The 16,070-nt window shown below is 49.1% G+C and overlaps 1 protein-coding gene across 2 annotated transcripts in view; it reads right to left on the bottom strand.

Moving 5' to 3' along the window:
- Positions 1-16,070, bottom strand: part of LOC137436635 (RNA-binding protein 25) — a 188,310-nt gene that overhangs the window by 94,590 nt on the left and 77,650 nt on the right. For both annotated transcript variants that reach the window (XM_068130599.2, XM_068130598.2), the window contains one exon: positions 12,086-12,261. In XM_068130599.2, coding sequence (XP_067986700.2) covers positions 12,086-12,261 — 176 coding nt within the window. The remainder of the gene's footprint in view (positions 1-12,085; positions 12,262-16,070) is intronic.

The following is a 16,070-nucleotide window of genomic DNA, read 5'->3' as shown; positions in this document are numbered from 1 at the left end:
CGAACTGACCATTCCTCCTTGCAATGGCTCCTTCGGTTCAAGAAACCGGAGGGCCAAATTGTAAGGTGGTTGGAAAAGTTGCAGCAGTACGATTTTAGTGTGACCCAAAGGGTCGGGAGGGCCCATGGGAATGCCGATGCACTCTCTTGGCGTCCTTGTTTGGGGGAAAACTGCAAATTTTGTGCGAGACACAAGGAGAGGGAACAATTGGCCGATTCCACCCCTACCCTCGTAGTCCGTGCAACCCGGGTGAGAGGGCCAATTTTGCCACTAACCGCAGATGAAGAATTTGGCACATTGGCTTGGAGCACGGCCCAGCGGGAGGGCATACTGGGGCCGGTGTACGAATGGGTTCGATTGGGACAAAGACCTAATGGGGAAGATGTCACCCCCCTCGGGGCGCCAACAAAGGCATATTGGGCTCAGTGGCAAACCCTGGAATTTAAAGATAACATCTTGTATCGCAAGTGGGTGGAGGTTCCCTCTGAGAGAACTTCCTGGTTGGTGATAGTCCCTGACAAATTTAAGAACACAATATCACAGCAGGTGCATGGTACCCGCTCCGGCGGCCATTTGGGCAGGACAAAGACAACATCTCGGGTCCGCCAGAGGTTCTATTGGGTAAATATGGGGCGCGACATACAGGACTGGTGTAGGAGATGCGACGCCTGTACTGCTTAAAAGGGACCAGCACGGAGGATGAGGGCCCCCCTTCAATTACACCAGGTGGGGGCCCCCCCTTGAGCGGGTGGCTATGGATATTCTAGGACCACGACCCCGCACCCGCCAAGGTAATAAGTACATCCTCGTTGTAATGGACTATTTCACCAAGTGGCCGGAGGCCTATGCCCTCCCCAACCAAGAAGCCGGGGTGGTAGCACAGGCCTTCGTGGAAGGATTTGTATGTCGGCATGGGATTCCACAGGAGCTGCACACTGACCAGGGTCGAAATTTTGAAAGTCAATTACTAAAAGATGTGTGCAGACTCCTGTCAATTAGAAAGACACGGACAACGCCCTTGCGGCCACAATCTGACGGGATGGTGGAACGGTTCAACCGAACATTGATCCAACAACTGGCATTGTTCACCACCACCCGTCAGGATGACTGGGACGAGCATCTCCCGTATTTGCTAATGGCCTACCGAACCAGCCAGCACGGGGCCACCGCATGTAGTCCGGCGTTGCTTATGTATGGGCGGGAGTTGCGGGCTCTCGCCGACTTGCTATGCGGTCCCGTGCCAGACACCACGGATATCCCGCTGAGGGAGGGCTATGCACGTCACCTGGAGGAAGGCAAGGAGAGGGTCCATGCCTTCGCCCGCCGCCAGCTCCAGCTGGCGGGGGCCAAGATGAAGCGCAGGTACGACCACCGGAGCCAGGGGAGTCAGTACGCTCCGGGGATGAAGATTTGGTTCTTCAATCCCCGGAGGCGGAAGGGTAGGTGCCCAAAACTTACCTCTCCCTGGCAAGGCCCGGGGGTCGTCCTGTCGCAAGTCTGTGACGTGGTCGTTAAGATCAAAATGGGGCCACGAGCCCTCCCTCGGATCGTACACACCGACCGGTTAAGACCCTACACCGGCGAGCAGGCGCCTTCATGGATCGCCTCGGCTTTAGATGCCGAGGCAGGACCCAGTACCTCACATGACGGGGGCTCATAGTGCAAGAGGACTCGGGGGTGATAGTGGGAGATGCCCGATGTAGGGGGATGGTGGATCTACAATCCCTCATCATTATTTTGGGCAGAGGAGCAATAGATATGGGGATTGGCGGTGCAAACTAGCCCGGGAAGGTTAGCATAATGTATAGGGACCTAGAAATGACCATAGGTGACTTGAGATTTAAGTAGTGACATTGTACAGGTAGAGGGGACGTAGAGTAGAGTAGTTGGATGATAACGACAGGGGATGTGCGTAGAATAAGGGATGACAGGGGAAGCACTAATATTAGAAGGGAGTAGTTAGTTTAAATGATGCTGTGTGTATGAGCTTGAGATTTCGGATGAAATGAGGCATTGCGTATGGAAGTCCTTATAGTGCTGGTTAGCAAATGAGGCAATGCTCGAGAATGATGTGTATATGTAAAAGTGTATGAATTGAGTATTGAGGACATGTGTAAGTGTATTGAGTGATTGGCTTGCATGGTGTGCAAGTGAATAAATGGTCTGGAATGAATGGTGTGGAATGAGTGGAGTGTGGAATGAGTAGTGTGGAGTGCATGGTGCGAAGGAGTGAATGGGGGAAGGATGGACCCCTTCACGAGTCCCCGGGGAGGGTAGTTTAAAGGTAGGTAGAGGGAATAGGTAAATTGTGGTTGGATATTGACATCTGTGGTGCGGAAAGTAGCAGAGTACTGCTTGGATGGGTGCATAAGTGTGTGGAATGGCTGGGCATGTGGCCTGTTCGTGAGTATGGTTGGTTGAGCACTCCGCCACTGGTAGTCTGTCGGCCAGGTGAGGCCGCAAGTAGGCTCTGGGAGCCAGGTAGAGTCAGTGTTCAGTTAGAGTTCAGCGGTGCCCGAGCATCCTAAGGAAGAGGACCCGGGTAGCCCAATGCCAGAGGGCCATCGAGGGGGTAAGTGCCAGGGAGGGCCTTCCCCAGGTTATTTATTTTTTTTTTTTTTATTTTTTTTTTTTTTTTGTATACAAGATCGAGGCTCGTGAAAGAGCGAACATTAATCACACAGAAAGACAAACCGACACATAAAACATATAACATAGGGAGCGGTAGACAAGATGGGGAGAGAGGGGGAAGGACACAAACACAACATTTGAGAGCAGGGACCGAGAGACATGGAGACATCGAGAGATCTGAGAGAGGGCGAGGGCTTTGGGGGGGGGGGGGCGTGGGAAGGGGGCAGTGGGAGAGGTATAAAACATATGGACACTGCCAGGACTTCCAGGAAAGAAGTTGGAATTTCAAACAAGGTGGATCTGGGGTGAATTAGCGGGGGTAGAAAAGATCAAGGTTTTGGATGGGGGAAGATAAGAGATGGTGGTGAACAGCTGTTTTAAAGACCTGGAGGGAGGAGTGGGATTGAAGGGAGTGAGGTAGTTTGTTCCAGAGGCGGGAGAAAAGAGGAATGAAAGAGTGAAGGTGAGCGGAGAGCCGAGATTTCGGCAGTTTAACCATCAGAGGGTTGCTGGCAGATCTTGTGCGACCTGTAGGAATATTTGGGGGACAGAGCACAGAGAGAGCTGGGGGTGCAAGGCCGGAGAGGAGTCGGTAGAAGACAGAAAGACCACCTACCTGCCTGCGGTGAGTGAGTGAAAGGCCCTCAGAGATAGCTTCATCGCGGGAGATTCCAATAATTCTGAAAGCTTTGGTTTCAACAGCGTGAAGCCGAGCTAGGTGTGAGGCAGGAGCACCGGCCCATAGGGGAGAACAGTATTCCATTGAGCTGCGGATGAAAGCCTTGTATGTGGTGAGGAGCTCAGGTGTGCCGAGGAAGGACTTCGCACGACGGAGGATGCCCAGTCGGCGACTGGCTTTGGAGGCCAGCTTGGAAATGTGGTTTTCCCCAAGAAAGATCATGGCAGATAGTGAGACCCAAAATCTTGAGCGACAGAACTTCTTGGAGAGGATTGTTGAGAAAGTAGATGGGAGGGTTGTCCAGTCGATCTTTTCGGAGAGACATAGTAAGAGTGTGAGATTTGTCAGGATTGAAAGACATGTTCCACTTGTTTGACCAGTCTGTGATTTTGTCCAGGTCTTCAGAGAGTGAGGAGGCAGCAGACTGCCGATCTGAGGGAAGAGGAATGGAGCGGCAGAGAGTGGAGTCATCAGCAAAGAGATAGAGAGGATTTTCGAGAGAGTCAGAGAGATCATTGATGAAGACCAGAAAAAGCACGGGGCCCAGAACACTGCCTTGGGGAACTCCAGCCTGAACAGGAAGAGGAGATGAGAGAAACCCATTCAGGGCCACACGTTGACGACGACTAGAGAGGAAGTCCGCCAGCCATGCGTGGAGATTTCCATGGATACCAAAGGAGGAGAGTTTGGTGAGCAGAGCGGGGTGCCAGACCGTGTCGAAGGCACGTGATATGTCGAGGGAGACAGCTCTAATTTCCTGTTTGGCATTGAGGACCTCCATCCATTGTTGAGACAGCAGAAGCAGCATGTCCAGAGTAGAGTGACCTGGTCTGAAACCAAATTGATGATCAGAGATCAAGCCATTGGAGAAGAGGAAAGATTTCATATCAGAAGCAATGATGGATTCCATGACTTTGCTGATAATTGGGAGAAGGCTGATTGGTCTGTAGTTGCTAGGATCTGTTTTTGCACCTTTTTTGTGCAAAGCGGTGATGTTGGCTGATTTCCAAGCAGATGGCAGTTGACCTTGAGCAAAAGAGAGGGTGAAGAGAACAGAGAGAGGGTGAGATAGAGCAGCAGAGCAGGATTTTAGGACCCGTGGGCTGATGCCGTCGGGTCCAGTTGCAGAATCAGAGTCGAGGGTTGACAGAAACTTTTCCACCTTGTCAGGAGGAAAGGACACGGAGTCCAGGAGCAGCAGGGTACGACTGGGTATGGTGGGTACAGAGAGGGATGGGTTTGGGACACAAGATTTAGAGGCAAACACAGAGTTGAGGCATTCAGCTTTTTCACGTGCGGAGTCAGCTGTGTAGCCGTTTGAGGTAAGGGAGGGGATGGAGGGGGAACAAACACCAGAAACGGATTTGACCAGACGCCACCAGGATTTGGAAGAGGGAGACAGATAAGAGAGTTCGGTCTTGAGAACGGAGAGATATTGTTTCCTGGCTCTCCTGAGGGTGGACACACACTTGTTTCGGGCTTTGTGAAAGGAAATGAGATTTCCTTCCGTTGGATTTGCTTTCCAGGAGACGAAGGCAAGTTGTTTCTGGGCAACAGCCTCACTCACCACAAGATTCCGTGTACCATGGACGGGAGGAAGGGTATGACAACTGAAGACGAGATGGGATAAATCTGTGCATGAGAGAGAGCAATTTACTTTGGAAGAATTCCCAGGATGAGTTGATGTCAGAGGTGGTAGAGATGGGAGACCAGTCCAGATGATTGATGGCTGCTTGAAGACCGTGCCAGTTGGCCTGAGTGAAATGCCAGACTCGTCGACGCTGAGCAGGCTCCCTGAGGATGGTCAGAGAGATGTCCACTTTAACAAGGACATGATCAGATGATCCGATCGGAGCAGAAGAAGAGCAGCAGACATTTTCAGGGAAGTTAGTCATAACCAAGTCCAGAAGAGAAGATGTTCCGTTGACTGAGATCCGGGTCGGGAAATTGACAGATTGTGTCAGTCCCAGTGAGTCGCAGAAGTCCTTTGCTGAGGAGCCATGGCTGGTGAGAGAGGTACCCACACCCAGCCAACTGGCATGATGACAGTTGAAATCACCACATATGAGGAAGAGAGAGTTGGGATGAGTAGATAGAAGTTGGTCCATATCATCAGACAGCGAGATGTAGATGGAGTCATCACTGTTTGGTGGACGGTACAACACACATATGAACAAGAGGTGGGAGCGAAGGGGAAGCCGTAGCCAGAGGTATTCCTGGGGGTGAGGTGGAGAGAGTGCAGTGCAGGGCGAGTGAGGAAGAGAGTTTTTGATAAAGATAGCAACCCCGCCTCCAGGACGAGGCTCAGGTCTATCATACCGGAGGAGGGAGTAGCCCGGGAGAGATACTATGGAATCAGAGACATCATAAAGGAGGAAAGTTTCTGTTAAGCAGATCACGTCTGGTTTGACAGAAGCAACCTGTATGGAGAGATCAGTTAAGTTTGAACGAAGGCCCCGGATGTTTGAGGTCCATACCGTTAATGAAGAGGAAGGGGGAGCATCAGATACAGAACAGGGGGGAGGAGGGGTAGGGTAAGATGTGGAAGAGGTGGAAGAGGTAGGGAGAGCTGTTGAAGGTGTGTCAGAGATTTCAGAATAGCTCGGAGAAAGGGAAGGATGGGGCGGACAAAAGGTTTGATGGTGATTGGGTGAGCCACAATGAGGTGTTATTTGAGGAGGGGGAAGAGCGAGGCAGAAGGTTGGGGGAGATGGAGGTGAGAGTTTGAAGGGGGAAGAAGCGGGGAGGATGCTTTGAGGAGGAGGAGTGAGAGGGGGGAAATTGAGAAGCAATGAGGGTGGGGAGATTTGAAGGGGAGGGGTGAGGGGGGAGTTTGGGAGGGAAGGGACAAGGGGAGGGATTTGAAAGGGATGGGATATGGGGGAGATTTGGAGGGGAGGGGTGAGGCAGGAGTCTCGGAGGGGAGGGGCGAGGGGGCGTCTTGGCGGGGAGGGGTGAGGGGGTAGTTTAGGAGGGAGGGGGCAAGGGGGGAGATTTGAAAGGGATGGGTGATGGGGAAGATTTGGAGGGGAGGGGTGATGGGGAAGATTTGGAGGGGAGGGGTTATGGGGAAGATTTGGAGGGGAGGGGTGAGATTGGATTTTTGAAAGTGTACGATTTATGGGAAACGAACATTTATTGCAAAATGAGTTTCTTGTGACCTTCGAGTTAAAAATACGTTTAAGGACGCTGGATGGAGGATGGAGTGCAGGAGAGTTTAGGGAATGTAGAAAAAAGGCACTATAGGAGATGGATTTTTTTTTTTGGGATGAATTGATTTGGTGAGCAAGTCGAAAGCAGCCTTTTAAAGAAGAAGAAGAAAAAGGTGTTATAAAATATGACGGAATACATAACTTGAGGGGAAAGTGTAAACATTGAAGGTTAATGAGTGAAAACTATCTGGGGAAATGGGGGAGAAACACGTGGTCGAAGAACGAACGAACGAATAAGAATGAATAAACGAATGAGAACAGAGAAAGAAATGTTTTTTTTTTTTTTTTTTTTTTGATTTGAGATTTACACAAGGAAGTAGGCTATGGGTGAAAAGCCTGGGAATACAGAGAACGAAAGTTATTGGATCACAAACGACGGACCACTGAGAGAAAAACAAAGCCTCAAGGCTGTACAGTGCACACTGTACAAGGCCTTGCTCGCGACACGGCAAACAGACGATCAATTTATGAAAGATAAACACCGAGAAACAACCAAAGTTGCACACAATAACTTCACACACCGAAAGATACATACAGTTTCGACAAAATACAATTGTGAACAGACTTAACCTCGAAAAACGTGGAGACCGTGTGGAGCTTCGAAAATCCCTGCTTTGTGTGAAGGGTAGTGTGAAGGAGCTAGGCAAGCTCGGGTGGGGACGTTCAGTGGCAGAGATGTGCAGGTAAGTAGGACCTGCTAGGGGAGCCACACGACCCAGCCCCGAAATTGTGCGAGGGCACAGACAGAAAAATCGGGGGAGTGAGACCCCCAAAATTGGAGAGCACCACAATATGTGCAATGGGAGTTGGTTTTTTAGAACCACATAGAGTAATGATGGCCAATGGTTAGGCAGGGCAAGACCCCGGGTAGAGTAAAAGTGTTAATGTCATTTAGAAGAATAGTTAGGAGAAAGTCTCTTCGCACCATCCGCATCCACTCACTGAGGTGATAAGACTCCACACCAGATTTTTGCAAATGTTTGGAATGAAAGACGCATCAGGACGTGGGTGAGACATTGTGGTTATTCCATCTCTTCCTCCTTTGGAGGGATTGGTGACGAATTTGGCATTAGAGGGGATGGGAAAGACAAAACGTAGCGACGAATTTGTAAATGGTGTCAATACGGGGTAGGGGCAAGGGTAGAGTCGGTGACATGGGGGGGGGGGGGGTGACGAACGGTTAGGGACGAGCTTTCTTAGCTCGCTCTCCCGCGCCCTTCATGTCGCATTGCCCTGTATTGATGTGTACCCTTGCGCCCTTGCTCCCGCTAATCTGCTTTGTCTTCCTTCCCCACTCATGGACCATGTTCTTCTGTGCCCGAGGGGAGTGTGCAGGTGCCGTTGATTGTGCGCCCGCACCCTTGCTGCCTCCTGCCTGCACTGATGCACCATATGGACCATACGTTCTGTGGCCTGGCACCACTTATGGACCACACGTTCTGTGGCCTGGCACCACTTATGGACTACACGTTCTATGGCCTGGCACCTCTGCTGGGACCGACCATTGTTGCCAGGGGTATCTGGCTTGCGGACCACTGTTTTAAGTGGCATCTATGCCATGCAGGTGGACCACCTAAGTTGGCCCTGCTGGCCATATAAATAATAAAAAGCGGATGCGGTGTGTGCCCTTTTAATTGAAATAACATCAAGCAAGAAGACAGCCAGAAACATCGGCCCAGCAGAGCAAGCGCAAGAGGAAGACATCATTCGTCATTTATTATTTCTGAAATGTCTGCTTTTTGTGCATTTTCATGGATGGTGCTTTTTGTGCATTTATGCTGTTTTATGGTGCATTTTATGGGTACATATTGTATGGTGTATCGGTGCAGTGCATGGCAATGGCATTTCCCCTTCTCAAAAGTTCTTCTTTTCCCACAAAAGACAGGTCCTGAGTTGCAGTTTGTAAATAATTAGTGTCTTGTAAATAATGCTCCCCACCAGCTATATGTTTAGTTTGAAGACCATTCCATAATTCGGTTAATTGTAGGCGTGAGTCAGTTAGGTAGGATGCAACGCAGCAGGTGGGACATATCTAGTGTTAAAACTGTCGCCCTCAGGGTGAGGTTAAAAGTAGAGGGTAACCACACCTAAGTGTCATATTAATTTAAAAGATAGCCCTTTTGTTTCGGCTCAGGACGAGCCTGGAAAAAAAGGGGGGGGGGTGGGGGGGGGGAGGTGCAGTGTTGCGGTTTTGAGAACCCACACTTGTATATAAACTCTTGTAAATATGCCATTATTAAAAGGTTAAAGGTAGCACCCCTAGTTAGTCCACAAGCAACACGTAGGCCACCATAGGACTTCAGTTATTTCATTAGTATGTGTTTTAGATAAGGCCGTGTTTCCAATAGTTGAATCTGCATTGCGTCAATCAAATAAGAAGTAGGCCCATTTCATTCTGTTCATTTTACGACCTCCCTCTCCAAGCGATGCCATTACGCGCCCCTACAGTCGGTGCCTATGTCTCTCTCAATTTGTTACGCGCCTTTGTTAGCAGCGTTCGCTGTCTTGAGCTGAAGCTCGCTCAAACGCCGCCATAAGACACGCGGTGAGGCCCGAGAAAGGGGGCGGAACGGCAAGAAGGTGTGGCCACGTCATCCAGTCATCAAAGGCGTGGCCAGTAAGCCCTCACCAGCCAACCAGGGCTGAGGTAACATCACCGACAGGCGTGGCTTTGGGGCCCGCGGAGTGATCGCGCGGAGAGATATAAAAAGGCGAGCGCAAAGCCCTTTCACGGACTCAAACTCGGACTTGGATGGGAGAGCGCTGGTTGTACGGAACTGGTTGGAGGCGCGCGCTTTGTAAACTCTTTGATGAGAGAGCGCTGGTTGTATGAGACTTGTTGAAGAAGGGCGTGCTTGTATTAGAGAACATTGGGAGGGTGCGTTTGGCACGAGCGTGCATTTATTACGTACGCCACAGGACACCAGCTCCCCCACCTCTTCCCCCCCCCCCCCCCCCCCGCTATACAACTGTCCGGTCGCGTTCAACCATACGCGGAGCTGCCTGCCGGGTCTCGCCTGTGGGACCGGAGCCTGGACCCCATCGCCGGACCCTCTACCTGTTCTACAATCCAGCTACAATCCCCATGTGAGTGTGTACATTTGTCTGGGGTATTAGAATAAGATTGTTTTAAGACTGCCATGTGTGCTGCCTCTTCCTCTCCCTATCCTGTACATTCTTTTGTTTCCTCTTCTTTCTGTACATTTGTGAATAAACCCATCTTTGTTCTTCCTATACTCTGGTTTCCTCTCCATCCGATCGCATCCGTCCTTTCTATCATTGGGTAAACGTGGCACGATCGCAACCGCTTAGAATCGGGTTTAGTCACTTTGTTAATAGCTCGGATCGCGGATTGCTATCCACTCGGCATTTTCCATCGTATCCGTGGTTCGAGCGGGAGTTATTCCCTCGTTTCCGGCCGGCGTTAGTACTTAGGTAGGAGTGAACCCCTAGGCCTAACAAACCCTATCTAACGCCACGCCGGGAAGGACGTTATAACCCCCAGGACTCGGGTCGGCCAGATAAAAAGACAAGGGGATTAACACCCCCCTTGATAAGGGGAGAGCCGACATCCAAGATCCGTAACAATATATATATATATATACATACAGACTTGGCATTTAATATGGATTTTTTTTTTTTCTTGACTTAGGTTTACTTTCTTAACTCAGTATATCAATCTGGTGAGTTTCTTTTACACTTTGGTTATTTATTTGTTAAAAGAACCATGTCACTGATTGTCTGTCGCAGCAAGAAGTCAACAACAGGATTATATCACAGATGGCGTGGCAAAATGTACGGACAGGTGCATTTGATGATTGGCTTCACAGTCGGGTATACAAGGGTTGTTGCGTTCTGTATTAGTGGAAAACGACTGCTGCACATCTCCAAAAGTTATTGCCGCTTCCTCTGGAGATGGTCCTTAAACTCGACAATGCTGTTTGTCATGGAGTGGTGGCTTTACGAAATTACGGCATGAAACAGCGTGCTATTGCTCGGCAGTATGGCATCACGCAAGGTCAGGTGTCAAAGATCCTGAAACGAAATGCTCAGAGGGGTGTCCCTACTCCAATACCGAGGCCAGGACGTCCCCACAGAACCACAAGGAGGGATGATCGCCAGCTGCACTGGTTAGTCCGCAATGGCCGTACCAAGTCAGCTAATCGGCTTAGGGCTGAGTGGCAGCAACTGACAAATGTGCCTGTATCCAGAAGGCTAGTCAACCAACGACTGGTTCAAGCAGGCTATCGTGCCAGGCGTCCCCTGAGAAAGCCACGCCTGACCAGACAACACCACCAGCGCCGATTGCAGTGGGCCAGAGAGCTCCGTCAATGGCAGCCAGGACACTGGAATCACGTGATCTTCAGTGACGAGTCTAGATTTCTGGTCTATCGTCAAGATGGCCGCGTCCGAGTGCGCAGACAAGTGCATGAAGCCTACAACAAAGATTGTATAGTGCCAAGAGTCCAAGCTGGAGGTGGTGGGGTGACCGTTTGGGCTGCTTTTCATGCAGAGGGCAAAACTGACCTGGTTGTTCTGAATGGAAACCTGAACCAGTTCAAGTACAGGGCCATTCTGGAAGAAACATTGCTTCCATTTGCTCGTGCAGCCTTTCGAGGAAACTTTGTCTTCAAAGATGACAATGCACGGCCTCATCGTGCTCGCATGATCCAACACTTTCTTGCTGACCGTGGTGTAGAGCATATGGAGTGGCCTGCCATGTCCCCGGATATGAAATCCGATAGAGAACTTGTGGGCAGAATTAACGCGTCAAATCGACCACTTGGACCAGCAGCCGACCTCTGTGCGTGAATTGCAGCAGGCTATTGTCACTGCATGGTAAGCGATTCCTGTCCAAACCTTGGCAAATCTCCTGAACAGCATACCTCAACGCGTACGTGCTCTCCTGAATGCTCGTGGGGGTTACACGAAGTACTGAACTGTAATTTTACTGTCCGTAATCCCAGTCGTAATTTAACTTTTGTTCAAATTTATTTTGGCTAATGTGCAAAATAAAGAGATACTTCTGGAAAACGTACAGAAGTTTAACACAGTACTGTCCGTGAATTCAGTTCGATATCAGTTTACATCACTTTCAAGGATCAATTTATTTGTTTCGAAATGTCAAATGTGGTTTTTGTTTCTTTTAAAGGTCACATTAACAAAATCTAGAATAATTTCAACATAATTCCAATGAACTTTTGGTTCTAAGACATCTTGAAAAGTAAGTTCACCCCCACAAAAAAAATATTCCATATTAAATGCCAAGTCTGTATATATATATATATATATATATATATATATATATATATATATATATATATATATATATATATATATATATATATATATATATATATATATATATACATATATATATATATATATATATATACTGTATATATATATATATATATATATATACATATATATATACATATATATGTGTGTGTGTGTGTGTGTGTATATGTATACGTGTATTTATGCATGTGCGTGTAAGTCCTTCAATGGAGATGAAACACCAAGAGATTCTCATACTGTGGGGGAGTGCAACTGATCAGACCTCAGATGGTGCGGTTTTGCTTCTTGGCCTGTGTTGTGCCTTCCACTCATCCAGCAGAGCTTTCGTCTTAGCATCCACTTTGACAAGAAGGTTCCGACCACCTAGTTCAAGGCCATGCAGGAGGCGTAGTGCACACAGTGACGACTCTGGTTCCCGATACTCACAGAAGCCAAACGCTATCAAAAGGAAAGGGAGACAGAGTGAGATTCTCCGAGGAAGGTAGAAATTGTAGTTTTGCAAGCAAGGCAGAACAATAGTCCTATTAATGTTGATACCCACCATTAGGCTGTCACACTCTTCACCATGCCACCATTTCAGATATTTTAAAATCACCACCAACACAAAGATCAATTCAACTTTGCAGAAAAACATTTATATGAAGAGAACAAACACTTTATTCCAAGTCGGGTTGCTTTTCTTTTGATCTCCTGCAAAAATCTACCAAAACAGGATTGAACAAGATAACGAGCCAACTGGAAAGAAACAAGACCAAAAGTCTAACAGCGGCGTAGCCAGGCTTGTTTGATACTTTAGTTTAGTTGAATAGGATAGTATGACGGTTGAATAGGATAGTTTCGTTGATAGGATAGTATGATGGGTTGGGACCATTGTTTCACCTCCTCAACCTTGGCCTTGTCTCGTCTCTCCGCTCCTGCCTGACATGGCTCTGCGGTACTCCGCCGCAAGGCTCCTTCTGCTCAATACCCGCTCCACCCCATCATGCATCTCTGCCATCAAATCAAATGGACTCCTCCGACGACCCAGGTACATTCACCGTGGCTCCGGTCGTAAGTTTGTATATTTGCAATCAGGTCACTCCATCCCCGTCCTCTGGTCGGCTCAGCGCACTCTCACTCTTCGTCCCAGCGCACCTGGTCACAGCAACGCACACACAACGCACCTCCTGCCTACGAACCCTGGCTAAATCACCTGAATTCATCCCTGCTGTTCAAAACAACATCAAGCTCACCCTGTTCAACACCCGGTCCCTCAACAACAAATGCCTCATCCTGAACGAATACATCCTGGATAACAAACTGGACTTTCTCTGTCTCACCGAAACCTGGCAACAACCTCTGGACTACTACACACTCAACCTCACCACACCCAATGGATATTCCTACATCAATAAACCACGCTCGGGGGGCCGAGGTGGTGGAATTGCCGTTATCCACCGTCAAGACATCAAGACCAGCCTCATCCCCATCGCCTCATCCTCATCATTTGAACACCTGGCTTCTAAACTCTCTGGTCGCACGCAGTCTGTCATGGCTGTCGTCTACCGTCCTCCCAAGCCACACCCATCATTCCTGTCTGACTTCTCCTACTTTCTGACCCAGCTATGTTCCCTCTCCCCCTCAATCCTCCTCCTTGGTGATTTCAATATCCACATGGACTCCACTGACTCCACAATAACCACTGACTTCACTGATTTACTCACCTGCTTTAACCTCACTCAACATGTCGACTTTCCTACCCATATCCGTGGTCACATTTTGGACCTTGTCTGCTCCACTGGATTAAATTTGCACCATCTCTCTGGCTCCGACCTCACCCTCTCTGACCACTTAGCTATCACTATGACCATCAACATCCCCACCCCAACACCAAGACGTTATCGCACTATCACCTTCCGTAAGCTAAACTCTCTTTCACCTACCTCATTCTCATCCACCCTCTCTGAAAAAATGTCCACTTCTCCCTTCGTTGACCTCCACACCCCTTCCGACCTCACTGACTACTACAACAACACTCTCTCCTCCTGCCTTGACCAGCTTGCGCCTGTAAAAACCAAAACAGTTTCTTTCGCCCATTCTGCTCCCTGGTTTACCCCTGAACTCCGCCTGATGAAAACTCATGCTCGCCAACTTGAAAGACTCCGCAATAAAACAGGTCTCACATTTCACTCCCAAGCCTACAAGGACCACCTACAACACTACAAAGATGCCCTCTCCCGCGCCCGCTCCGCCTACTACTCTCAAATTATCCACTCTGGCTCCGGAAACCCAAAAGCACTCTTCTCGACAATAAACAAACTCCTCCGCCCCCTGAACACCACCACCCAGTCATTCACAGTAGACAACTGCATCTCCTTCCTCTCTTTCTTCCAACGCAAAATTGACAACATCTACAACAGCTTGACCATCGCCGCACCCACTCCCCCTCCAACCACCTGCCCCCCCTTGTCCTGCCATCCCCTGTCTCGGTTCTCCCCAATCTCCCCTACTGACCTCTCTGAACTCCTCATAGGAATGAAAACTGCCACCTGCACTCTTGACCCCATCCCCTCCAGCTTTGTCAAGGCCTCCCTCCCTGCTCTCTCTCCACTTATCATTGCAACAATAAACTCCTCCCTGTCTACAGGCATCGTCCCACCTTCCCTCAAAATTGCTGCTGTTACCCCCATTCTAAAAAAACCTGGTCTAAACCCTGACACCCTAAACAACTTCAGACCCATCTCCAACCTACCCTTTCTGTCAAAAGTTTTGGAACGCGCTGTAGCCACTCAACTCAAACATCACCTCTCTGCCAATAACCTGTATGAAACATTCCAATCCGGATTCCGCTCCAACCACAGTACTGAAACTGCTCTCCTCAAAATCACCAACGACCTTCTTCTCTCCTCTGATGCTGGCAACCTCAACATTCTCGTCCTCCTCGACCTCAGCGCTGCCTTTGACACCATCAATCACACCATCCTCCTCACCCGACTTGAATCCACCTTTAACGTTACCGGCACTGCGCTCTCTTGGATTAAATCATACCTCTCTGACAGACGCCAGTTCATCTCCATCAATAACTGCAAATCCCCCACTGCTCCTCTCCCCCAAGGTGTCCCCCAAGGTTCAGTTCTTGGCCCCCTCCTCTTCATCCTTTACCTGTCCCCCCCTCGGTCACTTAATCCGCCGTCATGGTCTCCAATTCCACTGCTTCGCCGATGACATCCAGCTTTTCATCTCCACCAAGTCCGTCTCCACCGACACCCACTCTATCCTGACAAACTGCATCACTGAAATAAAATCCTGGCTTCAAATCAACTTCTTCAAGCTTAACTGTGATAAATCTGAAATAATCATCATTGGCCCAAAAACGCTCACAAAATCCACCCCTAACTTTGCCCTCAACATCGACGGTATCCCAGTATCCACCTCCCCTCTCATCCGGAATCTTGGCGTCATCTTTGACCAAACCCTCTCCTTCGACAAATACACGAAACAGATCACAAAGTCAGCCTTCTTTCACCTGAAAAACATTGCCCGTCTCCGCTCATCCCTCTCCTCCACGGCTGCAGAAACCCTCATCCACACCTTCATCACCTCCCGTCTGGACTACTGCAATAGCCTCCTCTATGGTTCACCCTCAAAAATCACCAATAAACTCCAATACATTCAGAACTCCGCTGCCCGTCTACTCACCCATTCCCGGACCCGTGACCACATCACCCCCGTCCTTTACAAGCTTCACTGGCTCCCCATCCCCCAGAGAATCCAGTACAAAATCCTCCTGACATACAAAACCCTCCATAACCTGGCCCCATCCTACCTGGCTGACCTCCTCTCCAGACACACTCCCACCGGCAACCTCCGCTCTGCTGGTACCAACCTCCTGACCCCCTCCATCCGGACCAAATTCAGATCCTGGGGGGCCAGGGCCTTCTCCATCGCTGCTCCCACCCTCTGGAACTCACTACCTCACACCATCAGAGACTCCTCCTCACTCACCACATTCAAAACATCACTAAAGACCCACCTGTTCAACACTGCATTCAACATTCAACCCACAGCATTTAACCCCTGACTATCTCTTCTCCTTCTCCCTCCTTTTGCTTTAAATATTTCCCTATTGATTCTTGTCTTTTTGCAATTGTTGTTTTCATGTATTGTTATGCATTATGTTTTCCACTCTGTCAAAGCGCCTTTGGGCTTCTTGAAAAGCGCTATACAAAATAAATGAATTATTATTATTATTATTATATTATTATGAC

The sequence above is a fragment of the Myxine glutinosa genome, chromosome 11, assembly GCF_964187855.1.
Source record: "Myxine glutinosa chromosome 11, kmMyxGlut1.1, whole genome shotgun sequence".
Lineage (NCBI taxonomy): Eukaryota > Metazoa > Chordata > Myxini > Myxiniformes > Myxinidae > Myxine > Myxine glutinosa.
Note: the sequence above shows the minus strand (reverse complement) of the source record. Positions and strands in the feature narration are given on the sequence as shown.